The following is a 24,223-nucleotide window of genomic DNA, read 5'->3' as shown; positions in this document are numbered from 1 at the left end:
TATTCCAGCTTCTCTTCCCCTTCCGTGAGTCCCTTTTTCTCTCTCCTCAGAGACCCCGCTCGCCCCACAGGCGGTCGCCGCCGCAGCTCTCGCGCTCCCTGCGAGCAGTGCGCGTGCGCGGACGCGCGGCCGTCGGGTCCCCGCGCTTCCCCCCTCCCTCCCGCTCCTCTATAACTTGGTTGGCGTGCAGCAGGCGCCGCCGGAGTCGGAGGGCGGGGAGCTCGGAGGAGGGAGCTCGAGAGTTGTGGAGACTAGTGACTGGGAGAAGTCGCAGCCTGCTTTGGTCGGCTCCTTCCCGCTCCCCGTCTTTCTCTCTTACACACCTACTCCGCCTCCCGCCCCAGCCCACGACCTCGCTCCTTCTCTCGCCCGGGGACCCCTGCCGGTCGCTCTCCAGGTTTCGGCGCGGCGGGGGCGCCCACGGGTGCCCTCGCCCTCCGGGTGCGTGTGGACGGGCGGCGGGCGGGATGTGGCGCCTGGTGCCCCCGAAGCTGGGCCGCCTGTCCCGCTCGCTGAAGCTGGCGGCGCTGGGCAGCCTGTTGGTGCTGATGGTGCTGCACTCGCCGTCGCTGCTCGCCTCCTGGCAGCGCAACGAACTGGCCGACCGGCGCTTCCTGCAGCTCAATAAGTGCCCGGCGTGCTTCGGCACGAGCTGGTGCCGCCGCTTCCTCAACGGACAGGTGGTGTTCGAGGCGTGGGGCCGCTTGCGCCTGCTGGACTTCCTCAACGTGAAGAACGTCTACTTCGCGCAGTACGGCGAGCCCCGCGAGGGCGGCCGCCGCCGAGTGGTGCTCAAGCGCCTCGGCTCGCAGCGCGAGCTGGCGCAGCTCGACCAGAGCATCTGCAAACGGGCCACCGGCCGACCTCGCTGCGACCTGCTCCAGGCCATGCCCCGCACCGAGTTCGCGCGCCTCAACGGCGACGTGCGGCTGCTCACGCCCGAGGCGGTGGAGGGCTGGTCGGACCTGGTGCACTGCCCCTCGCAGCGCCTGCTCGATCGCCTGGTGCGCCGCTACGCCGAGACCAAGGACTCCGGCAGCTTCCTGCTGCGCAATCTCAAGGACTCGGAGCGCATGCAACTGCTGCTGACGCTGGCCTTCAACCCCGAGCCGCTGGTGCTACAGGTAGGCGCGGAGCCCAGGAAGGGGGTGGGCGGGGGGGTTCCTACCGGGAAGGGCCGCGTGGGGTAACCGCAGTCGGAGAAGTGGCTCAGCCGGCGCTCGTTGCCCGGTTTGGACCCGACCCGGCTGGGCCAGCCTGCGGGCGTAGGAAGGGGGCGGCACGGGGGGACCTTTGGGCGCTGTGTCGGATCGGGGAGGGCGACCCGGAGCAGGGAGAGTCCGTTCTTGGCAGCTAGACGCGGGTCCTTTAACAGCAGAGGGAGCGCGTCTTGTACGTTCCCAAAATGTCTCTCCAGTGAGTTTCCTTGGGCTCTTCTCCCTGCCTTTCTGCTTTTATCCACCGGGGTTTGCACTTCCACAGTGCGGTCTGTTCACGAGCCCTTGGATGTTTAATTCTTTTCAAGTGTTTCTATACTGCATTCGCTGTCCCCTTTGGTACTCTTCGTGCCCGGCCTAACTTCGGCCCCAAAGTCTTAGTTTATCCTTTAGCTAAGTTATCTGACGGGCCATTGGGACAGTTAATTTGGGGACGAGCTGGGGAATTGAGGCTGTGGTCAGCATAATCCATTGAGCCGCGCTTTGAGTGGGATTAGGAAGAGGAAAAAGTAAGGCACCGTTGGACTTGGGGCTGGAAGGATTTGAGGCCAATACGGACATTTTCATCCTGATTCTGTGACCTGCTGTATTCATCTAGTAATTTGGCTGCAGGAAGAAGATGAAATGTTCAGCCAGGGTGAGAAATAGGGGAAGGAGATTCTTCTCCTTATTGGCTCTCTCCTGGCTTTATTTTGAAAACAAACACACCTTTTCGGGGAGTAGGTTGGCGTCTTTTTAGTGATGACAGCAAAAAAAAGGAAAACCCAAAACACTGTTGACCTTTGGAGTAGTTACTGAGTTTCTGCACATTCCCACCCGGCTTTAGTGTGTTGTCCTTGGGTAGTGGTTATAGCTGTGGGGTGGTGACCCTTCCTGTAACTGCAGGAAAGTTACCTTGCTCCTCTCCCATACCAGTTTTGCTGTTTATCAAATACAAGGCGGGGGGAATCACTTAAAATTAATAATTAACTTTGGTATACTTCATGCTTTTTCTGTGCTCCTGAGATTGTTACTAGTGGGGGGTGTGGTTGTACAGAATTCTTGGTGGTTTTTTTTTTTTAATCTGAAGTGCGTGAATAGGAATGTACGGTATTCATTTATATTGCTTTCTTTTCTCAAGTTGTCCGCTGCCCAACTTAGCTAAGAGAAACCAGCTTTGTTTCATTAGTTCAGCCAGATAATTTTAACACAAAATAAATACTTTGCCTCAAAACTTTAGTGTAGGGTCTTAGTAAATCTTAAACTATTATTGGTTGTACCTAAGGGGTTACATTTAAAGTACAGATTGTATATTAAATACTGCTCTTTTTAACAATGAATGGTGTGTAAAACTGGTTAAACTTCCTTCTAAGAAATTATTTTATTAAGTGGTTTCAATAAAACTAGCCAGTCTATAAAGCTTAAGTCCATATTTGTGATATACATTTGACTTGAAACTTTTTTTTCCATTTAAACTGTCTTTTATCTTTGAGAAGTAGATGTTTATATTAGAAAGGTTGGTCCCTGTAGAAGGCTTTAGCAGTGTATTTGCAGATAACCTGTTAAATTCTCTGGGACCCAAAAATTTAGCAAGGAGCTATCTGAGTAGTAGTACACATTTTCTGCACTTGTAATAGTGGGTACCAATTGAAAGATTTTTATCAGGTGATTATGAGTATTGGTATATTAGAAACAATAACTAGGACTAATATTTTAAGAACATTAAAAATCCAGTCCTTTATAAAGCTGTCTTGGCATTTGATTTGCACTAAGGAAAATTTGCCTTATTTGGGAAGCTTTTATGTTAAATTTTTGAAGTTTGAAATTGTTTTCACATTTTCAATTTACTTTGTAGTCAAGATAGGCAAGTGTGCTCATATCTCCTTTTCTGATTAACTCTTCTCTCAAACTTCCTCTTTCTGTTTTCATCTTTAGTGATAAACAACTTAAAAAAATCAGTTATATCCTTGTAATTTAAACTTAGTGACACCATTACTCCGAGTGGGTGATAGATGGGTTATAGGATAAGAGTTTGTTTTTAATATGTGAGGAAATATATGTTAACCAGGTTAATTTTGGCGTTTGTATATTGCATTTGAAATTTAGGCAACCCCTTTCTACAACTAGTAAGTGCTGTGCTAAATATAAATTTGGGGTCTTTAATACCAGTCAGTCATATTGGTATGTTTAATTTTTTACATGATGAACAAGCAAGTTGAGTAAGACTTATTTTTAAATAAATTTTCACAGAGCTGGTACTTTGTTTATAGAACCACTTCATCTATGGGGAAATATTAGTGAGTTAAGTATGATCAATGCACTTGAGGTTTGATGGTGGCGTAAAACCACTAAAGTTAAAGGAATCTTGAAATTCTGTGATAAGGTGCAGATTGTTACAAAGTCAAATCACGACGTTTGTTATTTCTGCTAACTAGATAAATGAGTTCAAGTTTAATATTTATATGGGTTTCTATAAAACTAATAGCTATTTAAGGTACTATGCTGTATTAATAATGATAGAAAACCTCACTCATATTTGCCTGTTTGTGCATTTTTGTTCACGTACCTTAAAAAATACGCTTAAAGATCAAGCCTGTGTTTTACAGCTCAAAGAGGAACGCAGCATTTTTTTGTTTCCAGGAGAGGGAGCTACTTATTGAAATTTTGGACAGTTGGTGACAAATTGGATTTTTCTTATATTGATTGTCCAAAAATTAACTACTTTGGGCGGGGGGGGAAAGTCTTTTGTACTGACTTCATCAAAGTATTCTCAACAAAAGTTCCAGTGTGGTAAACATGCTTCCAAAATAAATACTTAAAAATCTCTTGATGGATACTAAAGAAAGAACTGAAAATGTATATAAATTTTGCCTGTTAAATTTGCCTCTTCTGATTTCAAGAAACAATAAGCAATTGAATTTTCTATTATGCCTTGAAAGAAGACATGGAAGATACTAAGTGTCTGTAAGATCTATTATACACATACCTTATCTATGTAAGGCTATGTAGATTTTAATATGGTCTTAGCCATTATGAAATGGTATGAAAGTACAACTCTTTTTTCCCATCGTTGATTAGTTTTACTAGCTTACAGCAGCTTATCTAGTTCAAAGAAAAGTTGTTTGGCCATAGAATTATCATCTTCTAAAAAAAATTTTATAAACATAAAGCAAGATAATGCTAGAACCTTTTTTTCTACACTGATACTTTTTTTCTTCACAGTTTTACTTCACCAAGAAGTTATGTTTTAATTATAAGTATACCAATAATCCTGTGAAGAAAATTGGAGAGAGGGACTTTGTTGATTTTTTATTGTGTATAGCATTCTTGGAATACTGGAAAATAAAGGAGTTGAAGTGTTTTGACAAGATGTCAAGGTTATTGGTAAATTTTCTACCAATATTGTAGTTACCTGTTCTCGAATTTATAAAAGTTGAGTGTGTGTTAGAGAAAAATACTGAGTTTGCTGAAGCCCAAACTATCTCTGACTTGATGACCTAGAGATAATGAAACAAAGCTCTTACTTGTTTAAGATGGAGGAATTGGGATTTGTTTTATTACATTTATAGAACTTTATCTTAAATTTTCTGAATCATGGTTTTAATAGGAATACCTTGATTTATCAGCATGTAACTGTCATTTATGCTGTAGATTTTAGCTTTTATTTCAATTTTTGTAAATGACATAGTACATGCAAACCACATTATATAGTGCCAAATCCCTGTTAAGGAAGCACTCAGTGTTAGACATTAAATAAGGTAAAAGTAACTTTAACCATCAGCTAGTTAATCAACTGTTCTGAAGCTTATATGGATCATCTTAAAAATAGTTATGATTCAGAATATGAGCCATACCTTTGGTTACATTGATTTAGTCCATCCCTATATCACATGATGAATTTTTACAGAAAATGTTGAGTGAATGTTGTTTTGTCCTTAAAAATACTTCCCAAAGGAGAAAATATTTTTAAGGTGCACTGCCCAAGATACGGTTTTTGACGTATACAAAAGATTATGGCCATTTAGCTGTCTTATTTTGGACAAGATGATGAACTCTTAATGGGACTTATTTATAAAATAAGACTGTTGTATTAGGTCCTTTCCTTTTTAGCCCCAAAATCCTTAGTCTCAAACCCTTGATTTGAGAAATTATTTTTTTCTACTTCTGAGTTTGAGTTTTAAGTGGTGGGTTTAAACTTCGAAAAGGGGATTGGGGGATTTGGTACTTGGTCCCTGCTAGAAGGTATGGGAAGGAGGCCAGGATAGATAACAGTGTTTTCAAGCTTCGCTTCCTCCCAGACTTTTACACACCGAATCAGATTAAAACAAAATGAAAAACCAGAGATTTCCTTTAAAGGAAAAAAACATGGAGCTCCATGTGGCCAAGTATCTTGTGGGGCAGTAGCATTTTGAAAGAATGTTCCAGACTTTATCTCAGGAGTGTCTTTGCAAACAACAGCTTAGGGAGCCACCTACTTCTCTCCCACTGGATGCTACTGTGGTAACTGCATTCCCAGATTTTCAAAGATGGTTCTGAGTAGGTAGTTCTAAGTAGAGCACCTTTTTTTTTTTAATCTAATTCATAGCCTTAAATCTAGAGGTTTTAGTGTTTTTCTTTAATCAGAGGTTTTATTGACACTTGAAAATGCTTCATGAAAAAAACAAAAATAATGCTATAATTCTGTGTACCTCACATCCAGAGACTCTTATTTTGGAAAGACTATAGAAACAGGCAATCACCCTTGGGATAGCACCACTTCCAGATCAGTGGAGCAAAATAATTTTGCCCCACTGGCCTATTTTCTGGATTTATTCATATCTTCTTACCATTATTAATTCTGAGGTCCCTTTTGTACTTTGTCTAATCTACAAACAATTTTCCTTCATATTTCCACCACGTAGATCAGCACATAACTCCTCACACATGTTGGTAGGGAATAGAAAGCTTACTTTTGGGGGATTTGCTTTCTAGACTTGGATAATCATTTTCTCAGGATCATCAACTGGTTTTTATTTTCTGTTTTTCTGGTTTATAGTTTCTGGCCTACTTCCTGTATTGCAGTAAACTTCACAGAATGGCTGACATTTTTTCCTGTCTTCACTTTTTATTCATTATGCATATATTGAACTAATATGACCTTAGAATATAGGCCCTGCATTTTCCCTACACATACAACTAACTTTAGTAAATAACTGTAAATTATTAGTAAGATGTGGATAGTTATTCATCCTGGTCATAGACCTTGAAAGGTTTTTAATTATGTATCAAACCTTTATCCAATTTGTATGTCTTTATTAAAATAGATTCTTGATAGAAAGTTATCTGAAATAACCTGGAAGCTCTTTGAGCCTATAGCTCTGGATTTAGAATCAGAAGAACTGGACTTTATTTGTTTATTTGGTAAATGGTCTGTTATAAGGCAATTGGAGTCAAAGGATCTGTCTAGGGAGATAGATAAATAGTGTACTGTATAAGAGGTGGGTATATAAATGAAGAGTTGCAACCAGTATAGTATAATAAGCCCTATTAAAAAATATATATACCTGCATTCTGTCAGATGACTCATTTAGGGAGAGACATGAGTGTATCTTTATAGGTGTGGATACCAAGGAAGATTTCATGCGAATTGAGTTCTAAAGGATAAATAGGATTTTGCCCATGGATGAGGCTGGGGGGGGTGGCAGGTAGAGTGGTGGGGCAGTATCGAGATAGTATTCTGTACTAACTCAAAAGTTGTTGAATGGCCACTTAATGTTTTAGAGCCTTAGTTTCTTAACAAAATAGGAATTATAATAGTTACCTATAACAAGATTGTTTTAAAGAGTAAAGGAGACAGTTATTCCAATAATATACACAAAATGTCTTTGTTTTTTTAACTTTGCAAATTAATTTATTTCATTTTTAGTTGTACTTGAAAAGTTCTTCAGTACATTAAGTTGACATCTATCTTAGAAATAAATACATTTTGGGGCACCCAGATGGCTCAGTCGTTAAGTGTCCACCTTTGGCTCGGGTCCTGATCCCAGGGTCCTGGGATTGAGCCCCTCATCAGGCTCACTGCTCAGCAGGAAGCCTGCTTCTCCATCTCCCACTGCCCCTGCTTATGTTCCCTTTCTCACTGTGTCTCTTTGTCAAATAAATAAATAAAACCTTAAATAAATAAATACACACACACACACATTTTATTCTTTCTATAACAAACCTTCAAATGTTACCTTATTTACATATATACACACCTTAAATACCTACCTAGTTGCTGTTTCAGGCTATAGATTTTTTTGAATGGTAATTAAAAGGGTTAAGGATTTGTCCCATATGAAGTACTTTGAATAGAAAGAATATTGTAGGCAATATTAATCAATATTTTAATTTTTTCTAAGTTATTATAGTTCAATAATTATAATTAGTACAGTAACAAGTGATAATTTTTTTTTAAAGGGTTAATTCTGGTCTAATTTCCTAGGCTGAGATACAGTCTTAAAAGCTAGATCATCTGAGGTAGGTGTGATGCTTCAGGATCTCCTTCATATTTTGACTTTCCAGTGCACATTTGGAGTTTTAACTGTGAAGTGAAAAGTTCTGGCAAGAATTGTGTGACATTGCTCAGTAGTTCCAGGAACTGATCTGTGTACCTGTAGGATACTGGGAAGATGGCAGGCCAGGACAGTTTGTGCAGACTTTGTGTTGTCAGACACTAGGTGAGGGCAGCAAACAAAAAAACAAGGTAATTTCAGATTTTACATACTATAAAAATAATACAGCAGACTCCTGTGATGGAGACTTGGTTTGGGGATAGAATACTCTAAATTCGGTGGTCAGGAAGAGTCCCATTTCAGGCGAAGTATAAATGATGGGAGATATAGCTAGTGGTGCAAGGATCAGAGGGCACAGTGTTTTTGGACAAGAGATAAGGCAAATCCAGAGGAGCAAGGGAGCATGGGAGTAGGGAAGCCTGGTAGAATATAAGATCATAGAGGTAGACAAGGGTCATATCCTGTACAGCTTTGTAACCATGCATAATGAGTTGTAGGATTTTTTTTTTTTTTTTTTTTTTTAATTTCAGGGCAGTTTGAAACAATGGAGGTGTTTTCAGTAGGGCTTGATTTGGGAGAAGCATTGTAAGGGGTAAGAGAGAAATCTGAAAAGCTTTTGCACAAGACTGTGGGAGAGAATGGTGGTTTGGATTAAGATGGTTGCGATGAACATTATAAAAAATGGACAGAACCAGTATATTTTGGAAAAATAGTTGACAAGACTTGCTGATGGGTAAAGGTATGATGGAAAGGGAAAAATAAAGGATATATCCTGGGGTTTTAGTCTGAGACACTACTAAATAATTCCTTATCATAATGTGCAAGCCCAGAGAAGGAATGGCTTTGGGGTAGGAGGACCAAAAGTTTTTGTTTGTCTGTAGTGAATTTAAGGCAATAACAGGAATACAAATTTAAAACTAGGCCTCGGGTTTAACACATACAGTGTGCTACTAGAGGATAGTTTGGTCTTTTTCAAAAGGGTGATGTTAATTCAGTTTATGTTTTAAAGGAACCAGGGGAGTAAGTTCATACTTACTATTCTACTTGTCAGACCTTAAAGAAATAAAGTCTTGACTGAAGAAAGCAAAGTAGTGTTTTTGGGTTATTGGGTCCTGAAGAAGCTTATTATATCCTTTTTCTTTATTTGAAATTTTATTTCAATTTTTCTTCCAACATTATTGGAAGAAAATAAGTATGAGTGTATGAGTATGGTGTTTTAGATTTGTATTTCAGCTTAGAAATATGGATCACACTTGCAGATGTAACTATAGGTAAGAAAGCATCATTTGAGACAGGTAAATTTATGCATATTTAAAACTTGTAGCCAAGTGATGGGGGAGGGGAGTGCATTGCTTAAACTATTTATTCTAAAAGATTATTATTTTCTATCAAACTTATGTAGATTTTTTGTTGTTGCATTTTGACATTAGTTTCCAATTTTAGAAACAGCTGTTGGACATATTCAGTGAAATAACATAACCTTGCTATTTCCAAGGAATTGCTTAACATATTTGGAATTCTAGGTGGGTGGAAAATGGCATTCAGGAAATTATTTAAAGAAATAAATGGAACATAACCTGCAACTTAGAAAGCTTGAGATTATTAAGATTCTACAGTATTTACAATGGATTTTGACCACTATTTAGCAGTATACATTAAGAAGCTAAAGTCTTAGAGAAATTTTAGCAAAAATTAGGTAACCGTTAAATCATCCCAGTAATTTTACTATATTCCCCCTCCAGACAGTTCACAAAACTGTGAACATATTAGTCTGTCACCAGTACAGTTGACTAATCTCTGTGAACAGCTGTTATAACATGCGTTACTATGATGGGATTTTGTTCACATTTGGGCTTTTAAAAATAATTTTAAAGTTAAAATGAACTTTTAAGCATTTTCTTGTCTTTTGATAACATTAACTTTTGATAAGTATTCTCAAGTTTAAATTCCTGTGTGTTCAGAAATGCCAGTTCTTTAGAAAACCTATAACCAGATTTTAAATTGTATGTTTTGATTATTAATAGATTAATGGAATATTGTTAGTAAATGACTGTAAAATATTTCTTGCATTAAAGGAAGTATATGATCTTTTTTTAAAAAAGATTTTATTTATTTATTTGAGAGAGCGAGCACGTGAGAGGGGAGAGGGTCAGAGGGAGAAGCTGACTCCCTGCTGAGCAAGGAGTCCAATGGGGGACTCTGTCCCAGGACTCTGGGATCGTGACCTAAGCTAAAAGCAGTCGCTTAACCAACTGAGCCACCCAGGCACCTGATCTTTTATTGTTTTTAAGATTTATTTATTTGAGAGAGAGAGAGAAGCACGCAAAAGGGCAGAAGTGAGCATGGAGTGGGGAAGCAGAGAGAGAGTCCTAAGCAGACTCTGTGCATGAAGCCCAACACAGGGCTCCATCTCACAACCTTGGGATCTCCACCTGAGCCAAAACCAAGAGTTGGGACACAACACTCTCTTGTGCCTATCAGGTGCCCCAGTCTTTTAAACGTAATATACAAACCCTACTATTGGTCATGTAAGGAGGAAAAACAAGAGTAAATCACAAGTTCTAGAGTTGACCTTACTTGAATCTGTCAGTTGTACTCATACATTGTATGTCTTTTTAAAATAACTGTGTTCTGACATAATATAATAAAATGACCTTATTAATCTGGTAAGACAGTGGTTAGTGATCAAAGGATATTGAGATATTATAAAAGCTTGTGGTTCTTTTTAAAGAATACATTATGTATTACAAGATATTTGTTAATTCCAGTATGTACAATGTTTCTGAATGTTAAGGCTTTGTTTTTTTTTAATTGTTTTGGGTTTTTTGTTTGTTTGTTTTGTTTGTTTTGTTTTGCTTTTCCAAAGCATTTAGGCCATGTTGAGGACTTTGTTTTTGTTTTATTCTGTAAGTCCCAGCATGATTTGGTCCCTGCTTCTCTTTACAGACTCTGTTACCTCAAGCCATTTCCTCCTCATTCATTTTTGTAAAGCTGCTTTTGGCCTTTTCTTCAGTACTGAGAAAACTTTCTGACTCTTCTGTGGCCTGGAACATTTTTACGCCCGCTCGCCAGTGTGTGTAATATTAGACCCATCTTTTTTATCTCAGCCTAAGTAGCACTTCCTTAGAGAGGCTGACCTTTACCACACAATCTGAAATATTTCCCTACTTCTCTTTCTCAGCATACTCTACTTCATAATTTGTAACAAATTATGTAATTTATGATTTTTGTATATTTAATAATCATTCTCCCAACTCAGGTTGAAAATCCTTCCTGAGAATAGGGACTGTTTTATTTACAGCTGTTTACTTAGTATTTCATGATGTTGTTACGCTAGATCTAGAACTTTTTAATATAAAATTCGTATTCTCTTCATTCCATAGTGACTCTCTCACTTTCTAACTAGTACTTTAGTAGTAGTCAGTGAAATGTGGGTTAACCTACAATCTCTTATCTGCAATTCCAAATTTAAAAACCTATAGTAAATAGGGTTTGTCAAATCAAAAAATATGTGAAAACATGAGAGTTATGTGCTTTATCCTATTTGGTACTTAATTAGCTTACATTATTTTCACAGCATAATATGTCCCAGATTCTCCATAATAGGAGAATGCAATATATGCACTGTTACCTTTCCAAAATTTAGAAACTTTTGAAACAGGAAGATATTGGATTGAGGGGTTGTACTAGCCTAACTTTACCTCTATCTGTGTGACTTTAGGCAGATCACTTAAACTGTGATAGTAAGATTGCGCTAGATTTATAACTCACGGACTTCCAACTCTAGAATTCTTAGATTTCACATCCCCGTTATAAATCACGTAAACTATTATGATGGTTGGTTTTGATCAATAAATAGATGATAGAATACTTCAGCTTTTAGAATTTATTTTGTGGTGCTAACTATTATAAATGAAAAGAAATTACAATGCTGAGTTTATGTATGTACAAGTTATCAAGTTTTAATTTCTTTTATTTTTAGTGCTTATGGATGCCCTATACATTTTTCATAGTATTAAGCCTTCTTAAACCTTGGTAGCTAATTTATATATTTCACTGTAAATTAGGAACTATTAGAGGATAGTGATGATGCTTTTCTAATTTGGTGGTTCTTGACTATTTTTGGAATATATTCATTATTTGTGGATGACTTTCAGTAAGTGATATGAAAATAAGCGTAACTCTTGAATATCTGGACTTCTTTTTTAATGGGTTTAAATAGGAAATATAAAATGTTTTGGTAAGCAGTTCTTTATAAAGTAGTATAAAAAATTCTTTTTAAAGTAGTATATCTGCAAAGTACATTTTATATTCTTTCCTTTGGTTCTTGGATTGTCTTAATGAATATATATGGTGGTACAAATACTCCAGTTTTACAGAGGAAAAGACTGAAAGCTCTAAGAGGTTTCAGTTTGGCACAGTCACAGTTCATGAGATACAGAGTGATTTCAAGTCCACTGTTTACTTGTGTATTTTATTGTCTTTTAAATATATGAATTTTATAAAATGTTACATTACCATAAAGAATATAAAATACCTAAATTTTCTGATCTTTAATATCGAGTGTGTACATTTTATGTCAACTTCGTTTTCTCTTAAAATGGAAGGTGACCTTGGTGATTTTGTTTACTTATTTCTGAAACTAACTTTAAGATACTGTGAATGCCTGTAATATTATTATTAGTATTATTGGAGTTTTATGGTATCCAAGAGGTAGCTTGCAGTTTTCTGTTACAAAAGGAAAGAGAGAAAGAGACATAGTGAATTATCTTGGGTTTCATATTCAAAATACTTTTATTTTGTAAATTAAATGAAGGCATATAATATATTTTTTAAATCTTATCAGTTATCCATGTTTATCTTGATACCTAAATTTCCATTTTTAATTTTTATATTGGTAGGATTAGTCAGAGAAGTTTTCTTTGGGTGCTCACCAATTTTTTTTTTTTTTTAAGTACAGTCTTGGAAAGGGAATACGTAATTTTATAAATGTTTTGTACCTTTTGTATAATTTTAAGCTAATAATTTAGTTTTAAAACTTTAGCTATTACACTTTGATGTACATTCAACCTGGTGTAAAGCTCTTAACAAATAATTGGACTATGAATCTCAGCAATAAACTTCTTATTCTAGCTGCCATGGGTTTTGTTTTTGTTTTTGTTTTTTGGGTTTTTTTTGCTCTGTTGAGTTTAATAATCAGAAAGTAAGAAATTGTGTTTCTCATTGTGTGATTACTTAACAAATCCAGGCTGTAACCTCTTAAAAGTTTTGTCTGTTACACTCTGCTTGACCATTGTAATTTGGTTCTAAGCCAGAATTGTTTTAAATAAAAATTATGTTTTGGCTTCCTTTGAGCATTTTCTTTGTCCTATAGTGTTTTCAATAGAATTCTTTTCTCATTAATAAAATCTGACTATTTTGATTATACCCTGAAAAATTCTTGTCATCTGAGTTAGTGGTGTGGATTCATTTGTTAAAGTTCTTCCAAAAGATTAGGTAGCAAGCTATATGAAAGAATTTTAGTGCTCTTCTTAAAATGAGGCATAACAATATTTCAGTTAACATTGTCAGAAACCACTGTATGAATGTAAAATTGTTCAGTCTGACATTTGTTCATATATTTTATCTTCTTCTATGAGGGACTTGGGTAATGAAGTGTATATTTGACTGTCATTTGCCAGTTGGAAAAGCTCCAAAAACAAGGAGGCATTTGTACATGTGCAGATATTGGCAAGGTTCCCTTTTCTCCTGTTGTCAAAGACCATTTTATTTTCACAAAGATATGTTTGTATCTGTTCTACGGTATGACATGTGAATAATATACCAATAATGTATGGAGGAATTTTTTGTTTTACTTTTTGTGGGACAAAACTATATAATCTCTTATATTACAATTTTTAGTTCTTTCCCCTTTTTTCTTTTAATGTCATGGACATTGTACATAAATACTTCTGGGAAACACTTAACTCTTTTGTAATTATTTGTGTAAATTTTCAAGGTTTGAGGTATTTTACACTTGAAAGAAAAAGTAGAAAACAAGATGGTTAGCAAACAGTTTTTTGCAGCTCACATTGGACATGAGCAGTCTCACTTTCCCAGTACCCAGTACTTTTTAAGGTACCTAGTACCTAAAAAATTCTTAGGTATAAGATGAAAAATGGGCTTCCCTCTTCCTTCTTGCTAAAGAATCAGATGTTGCCTTTGAATTAAAATTGAATCAATTCATTTACTAAAGATTCTTACTATCATATCTAAATTTTAATTTATTTAATTAGTGTTTTATCACAAAACTGCAGATATTAAAATTTAAAAGAAATTATATATACAAAGAAACAAATACAGTTACTGTGCTTTAATAGTTATAGTTGAAGCACAAATGAAAATAGATGATTATGGATCAAGTTTAGTTCTAAGAACATTTTGTTTTAAAGTTGATAAACATGTTAATATTAAGGATATTACTGAATTTTTCAATTTTATGAAAGTTCAGGGCAAACTTAATGTTACTTATTTTCATAAGTGGTCCAGGAAGAAGAGCCTTTAGCTCTTTAAATGTATGTAGATTGGGGCGCCTGGGTGGCACAGTCAGATTAGGCTTCTGCCTTTAGCTCAGGTCATGATCCCAGGGTTCTGGGATGGAGTCCTGCATTGGGCTCTCCACTCAATGGCAAGTCTGCTCTGCCTCTCCCTCTGTGACCTCTCTTGCTTTCGCTCTCTCTCTCAAATAAATAAAGTCTTCAAAAAAAAAAAAAAGTGTGTAGATTGTTCAATTTTTAACAATAGAAGTAATCTGTATTTATATTATGCACTGTTTTGTTCTGTTTCCCCTACAGTGTTTATATAAATATCATCTTGTGATTTTTTTCCCCCATTTTAAGGAAAGATGCCAGGCTTCCTCTGTACTTCCTCTAGTCATATTATCTTCCCAGAAGTTGTTTAAAACATTACTTCCCATCCTTTTGCACCACAATGCTCATTTTGCCAGGTGGGTGTTTTAGCACTGGAAAGTATCTTAGATAAAGCCTGATTAGGAGAATAAATAATTTTGAAGTTGAGCTAAAGGTGAACAGAAATACAGTGACAGTAGAAAGGGAAGCAAGACTGTCTTGGGACCAAAGGTACAACTTTCAGGTTGTATCAATAGGACATCAGATTGTGCTTTACTAACCTTTAGGTATAGGTTAAGAAACACTTCTGTAGGTGGCTCAGTCGTTGGGCATCTGCCTTCCACTCAGGTCATGATCCCAGTGTCCTGGGATGGAGTCCCCCCTGCTTGTGTTCCCTCTCTCGCTGTGTCTGTCAAACAAATAAATAAATCTTTAAAAAAAAAAAAAAAAAAAAAAAAAAAAAACACTTCTGTAAATTCCTCTCTAAATTGTACCCCCACCTGTTTGTGGACTAGGTAAGGTCTCTATTAAATGCTCTCAAGACTCATACCACTTCCTGGTAACTAACATTTAGATTCAAAGTTACTTGCTTTGTATCTGTCTTCTCTTCTAAAATTTTTATTTAGAGACTCTTCATTTAGTTCACTCCTAATTGCCAGCACAGCGCAGTGAGTGGTGCCTGGTAAATACTTGCTGGCTAATAGGCCTGCAGTGCTGTTCACTCAAAAGAAAGGATGGTTGACTGTACTTATACCAAGTCAAAAAGAAATTGTAAATACTTACAGGTTTGGTAATAAGGAAGTTGCCTTATGTTTTGTTGATCAGTTTGGTTCTGAAATTTAAGATAAACAGGACTTTCTATTTTAGCTTTATAGTGTAAAGTTATGTATTTAAATTTTTTTCAGGTCCATAGTAATGATATGAATTAGAAAAGAAATCAAATTATCTCTCTTCAGCTCCTGAATATAACAAGAAATCCAAGCGCATGCCTAGTAATAATCTCTGCTGAGAGGATCTGAGGGGTAGACTTAGGATATCTTCATCAGAATCTCTTGTAATATTAGGATAATTCTTTTGTAGAGTTTTCCATCTGATGAAGGTTGGCCATTTGCAAAATATCTTGGAGCTTGTGGAAGAATGGTGGCTGTAAATTATGTTGGAGAAGAACTGTGGAGTTACTTTAATGCACCATGGGAGAAACGAGTTGACCTTGCATGGCAATTAATGGAAATAGCAGAGCAGCTTACAAACAATGACTTTGAATTTGCACTCTACCTCCTGGACGTCAGCTTCGACAATTTTGCAGTTGGTCCTAGAGATGGGAAGGTAATCATTGTGGATGCTGAAAATGTTTTGGTTGCTGACAAAAGGTTAATTAGACAAAGTAAGTATATAACTTACATTTGCTTCTTATACACATTTTTTTATGTCAAAGTTTACATTTATATGACACAAACCTTTAATTTCTTTCTTAGATGAAAGCCTTGCCTCTTTTTTTTTTTTTAATTTGACCAGTATCAGTAAACAGAACCAGTTTATTATATTATTGTACTCTTAATCAGTTTCTCCTAGTAAAATATCCTTTGGATCAAATGGACACAGATATACTCTGTGTGTGTGTATGTGTGTATATGTATGCATGTCTTTTTCTTAACAGTCTGCTACATTCTGTGGTTTAGGAGTGTAATGCAGAATTAAGTTTTTATGTAGTTACAGACTATCAGAGAAACTGTTATGCTCTCAAGAGGTCTTATTTTTCTGTGGGATCACTTAACACAGTGATGTTCTGTGTTCCATTGTTCTGTGGGGTCCCCATGGTGATTTTCTTTTTCTTTTAACCATTTAGATGATTTCTAACACTGCAAATCCCTAATTTTGATTTGACATTATTACATCTTACCCAAAACTTTACTCTTTATGTATTTGTGAGCTTGTCATGGCCAAAGTGGATAGATTGTCTGAAGTATTCTGAAAATTAAATGCTACAGGAATTTTAAAGTGTCAGAGACAAAGTCTATAACTCTATAACTTAATAAAAGAAACTGAAAGGGGGTTATTCTATGATAAGGGTCTTATATTATTAATCCCCTTTGTTCTTGTCATAGGAGCATCTTTTTATGAGCCCAGACCAAAAATGTGTGGCACCTGGGGAATGCACTGAAAGTAACAGCAATTTATTAGGTTGACACTTAGGTTTTGCATGATCTTATATTGATCCGTGGTTTTTCCCAGTACCTTCTGATTCCATACTCACCCAAACTACCTTCTTAATTATTTCTCGACTCACCACGTAGCTCCTTCCAGAGAAGAGACCCTATCCTTAATGTGTAGATCAGTAGTTTTTAGTATACTCACAGAGTTATGCAATTTGCCTAAACTTTTAAAATTTTCATTTCAGTGTTTGTAAAAATAATTTCTGACAGTTTTTTATGTAGACATTCTTGGAATACATGTCACAGTTTTTTATACCAACTAATTCCTAATCTTGGATGACTACAACCACACAAGTATATTCATACAGTGAGCGTTGCCCCAGTAATACCTTAGCTGTGACCAGTTCTTTTCAAATGTCTCATTGTAGGGTTGTTTAAATATCTACTTTTCAAAATGCTGTATTTATTGACACTCTTTGCTGAACTCTTTATAGTAAATGATCTTTATTTTCTCCTTCACAGGGAAACTGAGGTTTTGCTGTGACGACTCCCTAAGTGTCCTTTTCTTTATTACCTAAACTAGTAAAAACAATACACATTTATTCCTCTATTTCAGACAGAGTAGATCCTTCTCTGAGAACTTGTTACATTTATCTTCAACTTCCCACTCCCTTCTTAAAATCCAGTTTAATCCAGTTTCACTTCCGTCCCCATAAACAAATATGTCTAAGACTTTTTCTTTTTTCCCATGCTTTTCAGTTGTTAAAAGTATTGCTTACTCCGCCTCTTTCTACTCCCTCAGCCTCCATTCATTCCTCCACCCATTAGAACCTGACAGATTTCTGCATTACCATTAGCAACCACCTAATTGCAAAACTTAAGAAGTGAGTGATTAGTAACAACTTCCTGAAATTCTTGAGTCCTTTGATTTCCTTCTATTCACATAGTTTCTTTCTTAAAACATAAATCTGATCTTACCACTTGCTTGCTTAAAGTTTTTGATGAATTCCCATTGTTCTTTAAGTAAAACTCAAATTCATGTTTACATACTATCAATACCACAAAAACAAGCAATCTTACTAAAGATGAGCAGAGAACTGAAGAAACATTTATCCAAAGAACACATACAGCTGGCCAACAGGCACATGAAAAGATGTTTAACATCACTAGTCATCAGGGAAATGCAGATCAAAACCAGAGTGAGAGAATACTTCACACTAGTCAGAATGGCTGGTATCAAAAAGCTAAGAAACAAACATTTCCAAAGATGTGGAGAAAAGGGAACCATCATGCACTATTGGTGGAAATGTAAATTGGTGCAGCCACTGTGGAAAATAGTGTGGAGGTTCCTCAAAAAATTAAAAATAGAAATACCACATGATCCAGTAATTCCACTATTGGGTATTTATTCAAAGAAAACAAAAACATTAATTTGAAAAGATATATGCACCCCTATGTTTGCTCTAGCATTATTTACAATAGCCAAGACATGGAAGCAACTCAAGGTGAAAGCACAAAAGAGGAAGTGATGTGTATATATTTATGTACATACACACAGTGGAAGTTTAGCCATAAAAAAGGATGAGATCTTGCCATTTGCAACAACATGGATGGACCTAGAAGGCATTATGCCAAATGAAGTAAGTCAGGAAGAGAAAGGTAAATACCATGATTTCACTTATTTGGAACATATTTAAAAAAAAAAAAAAAAAGAAAAGAAAATACAAAGTCTCTTAAATACAGAGAACAAATTGATGGTTGCCAGAGGGGAGATGGGCAAAATAGATAAAGATAGATGCAAGATAGATACAAGATTAAGAGATACAAACTTACAGTTATTAAATAAATCGGAAAGATGAAAAGTATAGCATGAGGAGTATAGTCAAGAATGTATGGTGACAGTTGGTGACCACATATCGTGGTGAGCATTGAATAATGTATAGAATTGTCAATCAATATGTTGTGTATATGAAACTAATATAATGTTGTATGTTAATTATACTTCAATTTAAAAGCAAGAGCTTAAGGTGAACCAATTTTTTAAAAATTTTATAACATTTGAATGTGGATTTCAAGCAGAAGTAGAGTAAGTTATGTTCTTTATGTACAAAATAAACATTAAAGAGAAAGAAAAGAAAAGAAGGGAGGAAAAAGAGGAGGAAGGAAGACCTTCTTAATCAGGGCCTAAGGAAAGGAGAGGAAAAAAGAAAGGAATAAAGGAAGAGAAAGGAATGAAGGAAGGAAAAGAAAGAAAGAAAAGAAAGAAAGCGTTCTTAATCAGGGCCTAAAATGCTTGAATTTTAATATCCCTCTGTCTACTTCCCTTGATACTTCAGCTACAATGGCCTTTTGGTTTTTTAAATGAACTTTTTTGCTTCTGGGCTTTTCCATATGCTCTACCTAAAATGCCTCATTTGTCTTCCATATTCATCTAGGTACCTGTCCTTTGAACCTTAGCTTAAAAGTTACACTTGACCACTGTAACTGATGGAAGGGAAAGCTGTTTATTTCAGAAACCTTTCTACTGTTAGAAATGTGTTTTCTTTGTAGCATTTTCCACTACTTATGATAATGTTTATTTATTTAATATCTATTTCATGTACTTGATAGTAAGCCAGTGAGGGCAGGAATCATCTTATTATTTTGTTTACCTAGTATATACCCTTTACTGTCATAGAGTAGGCATTCAAATTATTACTTGCTGAATGAATGAGCTTTTTTCACTAGCCTCTCCTCTGCCAACCCCTTAAGTTCCAAGGTTCCATCTTGTCTTCACATCTTTCCTTTGCTTTCAAAATGCTTTCCAATATAATTCAGCTCTTTTCTTGGCTCCATCAAGCACTTGTATATTGATGTGTTCTAAATATGTGTACTGTAGCTGTGACTTTAAAGCCCTAAGTTTCAAGTCTGTTTCTAGTTGCATGTGATATGCCCACCCGAATGCCTGGTAATTACTTTATATTTACTCTATATATAAAATGTTAATAATATTATGTAAATAATATCTACCTTGTCATCCAATTAGAACCTCAAACTTTCCTCAAAACTAAACTCCTGTGTTTCTGCAATTTGGCTTTTTTTTTTTTTTCTGGACCATTAGTTACTATCCTCATCTTAGTCACTCCAGTCTTCAGTGCCAGTTATCTTTCTATAAAAGAAATCGTGTTCATGAACACACAAGTTCAAGCTATTTCTCTAGCCTCATTTGTACCTTCTCCCCAGGTAGCTTTCTCACACTTCAGCCTCCGTGATCTTATTGTCCCCTGAATCAGCTGGAACAAGCCCGTAAATCCATGCCTTTGCACATATTTATACTGGGCCTAGCATACTGTTTTCCCACATTTCTTTTCACACTTGCTTATTATTTAAGACCTAAAACATATGTTTCTATGCAGCTTTCTACAGCCCCAGGCAAAAGTACTGCTTCCTCTGTACTCTTGTAGCATTGAGTCTTCTGTATGGCACTTTCTCTTTGTGATGGAAAGTTTCCATCCTCTAGGCGCAACCCTTGAGTAGTTAGAGACCTTGTCTGATCTTTAGGCCTGGCCTTGGTGAACTCCCACTGAATGTTTATATATAAATTAATAAATTTCAGTGTTTAAAATTATACAATTTTAGGAACAAATACTACTGTGTTGATTAGTAAATTTTATATTTTGGGAAGGAATGAGAGCTTTTTTAAAATGTATTTTTCTCTTTCTGCTTTTCCCCCTTTTACAGATAAACCTGAAAATTGGGATGTATGGTATGAAAGCAAATTTGATGACTGTGATAAGGAGGCTTGCTTATCATTTTCAAAAGAAATTCTTTGTGCTCGTGCAACTGTGGACCACAATTACTATGCTGTTTGTCAGAACCTCTTATCCAGACATGCCACCTGGCGTGGCACTTCTGGAGGACTTCTTCATGACCCACCAAGTGAAATTGCCAAAGACGGCCGACTAGAGGCCTTGCTGGACGAGTGTGCCAACCCAAAGAAGCGCTATGGAAGATTCCAGGCTGCAAAAGAACTGCGTGAATACCTAGCACAATTAAGTAACAATGTGAGGTAGTCTATGGCGAATTTTTTCTTTTCTCCGTTTAAATAGCACTGGCTAAAACTAAACCACCAAAAACTATCTGGAAAAATGAAATTTGGAAGTAATACTTTCAGAAGATGATAAACTTGCACTGATATATCTTATGTTAACATCAAAATAAGACATTACTTCAAAAATCTCGTGACGCTTCTGCAAATAAGTTTGTTCTTAGACTTTGGAGACTTGAGCTATCATCGACTGCTTCGCTCCCCTGAATGCCTGAGTGGGTTGATGAATATTGTGAAGCTATTGGAAATGAGTCTGATAGTTGCATTGGCTTGTGTATCAAAGGGTACTTGGTATTTGACTTAATTTGCATTACTATCATGATTTTGTGAATCTCTTGCATTTACTTTGAATGTTAAGTTAGATTGGCCTGTTTTATAGGCCACTTTTTCCTTCTGATATAGAGGTGTCTTTTTTTTCCCTCATTTTTATGTTTTTTTTTTATTAAACTTTACACATTCAGGTTATTCTATGTGTTTATTTAAAGTTCAACTAGTTTCTGTTCAGTGCTATGCGGTACACATTTACTATTAGGGCAAGATTCCCAGGTTTACTGTATTTTCAGAGAGCTGAATATTTTATTTTGTAAATACTTTTCTTCCCACTTTCTGTGGTTTCACCATTGCATGAAATCATTCAAGGTTATTTAACAGTTATGTCCCTCTATGCCTATAATTACAAGTGTACACTAAACACAAAGTTTGGCATATGTTACAAAATGTCATCTTGTCCTTTTAAAGGCTTTAAGAAGAGTATACAAGCAATCTACACCTTTTGTTAATGTTGATTGAAGAAAAAAGAAACAACAACACAGTATTTCTAAATGCTAACTAGTCCAAGATAGTAATGCATATGCCAAAGAAATGTTAGATCTGGTGTCATGGTTAGATTTTTAAAGTTCTTATTATCACACTTCCAGTACTAGAACTCTGTCATTATTAAATTCAGATCTAACTGGTTATTCTTTATGTTGCAAAGGTAAGCTGCTTCAGGCATATGTGACTTAAAGATATCTTACCTTATAGTCATTGGTAGTTTTGCAGAAATTAACGTGGTATAGGCATCATGAGTTTAATTGGGCATCATAACTTTTTATTCATCGATGGACTAGTTACTTTTATCGAAAAGCATAGTTTAGCCAGTCTGCCCAACTTGGTATTCATTACCCCAAATTCAAGTATGTGGATAAAAATTAACAAATATGTGAAATTTGTGGGCTATTTTTAAAAGTTAGAATATATAAATTAACTATCACTAACATAGGTGATACTTTTTTTTTTGTCGCTTTAGCTTACAGCAAAGTTTGGTGTAGTGCGCAATTATTTCTTTCTAGGTGGACCTTATTCTAAATCAGAAATTGATTAAAATATGCACACCAAAGCCAGGTTTTTCTTTTTCTTTTCATTCATTCAGCAACTATTTATTGAGCATCAGCTCTGTGCCAGGCACATTACTAGCTGCTACACACTGTCTAAAGGTGACATGGTTAAGTAACTTTACAATGATTATCAAATACTTTAATGTAGGTATTTCTTAAGTTGAGATAGCGTTGAGTTAGGATGGTGCATTCATGTTATTTTACTCTTGTGATAGAAATTCTACTTGTACCATCTATAACTGGGTTGCTACAAAAAAGCATGATGAAATCAATAATGTTAACCCCAGTATAAAAAACTGGGAGAAGGGTAAGTTCTCTCCATTATAAAATAGATTGCATTATGTTAATTTTTATACATCCGTACCTTACAGGTATCAACTAGCCCTCAAACATTTAAGTGCTAGAAGTTTCACAAAGCTGACTTTTTACAACTTCAGAAAACTTTTGAGGGGAGCAGGTAAAATTATTTGTCAAACATTCACTGCTTAGAACTTCAAATAAAATACACATTTTCAGAACAGAGCACCTTTTATATTTGATAAGTGTTCATTACAAACTTTAGAATGCCAGTCACAGAGGGTTGTCTTTATGTGGGTTAGCAAACATTTATCTTACTTTGGAAAAGCAATTGTGATTGTAGAACAGGAAGTGAGAAAACACTGCCAGCAGTGACTGCTACTGGAGGTAGTTGTTACAACTACCATTTCCCCCATGAGATTATGTGGAATTTCTTTTATCTTTGGAAAAAGTTGAGAAGATAGTAAAAGAATTAGGAATTTTAAATTACAGGGAAAAATATGTATGTGAAAAGCAATAAATATTTTGTTCACTTTGCTATCAAGATGTTCACTATCAGATATTTATTATACAGCAGCAATTTATATTTTTAATCATTGCCCATTAATAGACACAGTAAAATATTTTTGAATCAGACATTTGGGGTTTGTATGTGCATTAAAATTGTCTTTTGTACTGTAAGTTACTGTTTAATTTGAATATTTTATCAGAACTGTCTCCCTGTGCCTTTATAATATAAAGTTGTTTCTACAACTTTTAATGATCTTAATAAAGAATACTTTAAGAATCACACTTTTCAGACTCTCTTAACTTGAGATACCTAAAATTTTATTTAATGGAAAGTGAGGTTGTGTCAATAAGTTATTTTTTTTTTCCTCTTGCATGTATTTTGATACTGTTTTCAGAAACTATCTGGTGGGTTGTGTGCTGGACTTAAAGTTTGTGTGTTTTCTTTTGTTTTTCTGTAGTAAACTTTTTTCTATAGTAGATAACTTACTGCTGATATGGAAGTTTTAAAAAAATATGGAATTTTTCAAATGTTTACAAAAGAATAATATGGTAAATAATAGTTAACTATGATTTTACTAACTTCAAAAGTTAGCAACATGTGGCCAAACTTATTTCATCTATGTCCTAATCTGCTTGACCCCAGGTTATATTGAGCAAATTTGAGAGATGTTATTTGATTCAGAGATACATATTTCTCAGCAAAATCACAGTACCATATCAAGTCTAAAAATTAACAGTAGTACCTCAGTATCACCAAAGCAGAAAAGCTCTCAGATACCATTGTCTTTTCTTAAAAGTTCAATATCCAGCTGCAGGCGTTCTAAACTGCTAGCTATTATATACATGGAGTTAATTTGATGGTCAATAAGGATAACTAAAATGGACCAAAATATCGTAAAAATGTAAATTATGTGTTCAAAATGTTAATAGCACACAGACAAACCAATTTAATCAGTTTTGGAAAGATATGAGGGAATTATTCTGGAAACTGGTAACTTGGAGACAAAGAAGCATTCATCCTGCCTTATTACCCGAGGGCAATCAAATAATTGAGTGGAAGAATTTATAAAATATGTAGAATTATTCAGTTAGGAAATGCAGAAGGAGTGTTAAAATATCACCATTCCATAAATACTAATGAAATGAAAGCTAGGCAGTAGTCATCAATTGCTACTGAAACCAAT

The 24,223-nt window shown here is 36.0% G+C and overlaps 1 protein-coding gene across 1 annotated transcript; it reads left to right on the top strand.

The window, feature by feature from the left end:
• The first annotated feature begins 436 nt into the window (after positions 1-436).
• Positions 437-23,321, top strand: DIPK2A (divergent protein kinase domain 2A). The gene is made up of 3 exons (XM_032346681.1): positions 437-1,124; positions 15,697-16,000; positions 20,490-23,321. Exons 1-3 carry the CDS (start codon positions 468-470, stop codon positions 20,819-20,821), a joined length of 1,293 nt encoding a protein of 430 aa, XP_032202572.1. The 5' UTR covers positions 437-467; the 3' UTR covers positions 20,822-23,321.
• Positions 23,322-24,223: the final 902 nt, after the last annotated feature.

This window comes from Mustela erminea, chromosome 1 (genome assembly GCF_009829155.1).
Source record: "Mustela erminea isolate mMusErm1 chromosome 1, mMusErm1.Pri, whole genome shotgun sequence".
Taxonomy (NCBI): Eukaryota; Metazoa; Chordata; class Mammalia; order Carnivora; family Mustelidae; genus Mustela; species Mustela erminea.
The sequence above is the reverse complement of the archived record's forward strand: the minus strand, read 5'-3'. Positions and strand labels throughout refer to the sequence as shown.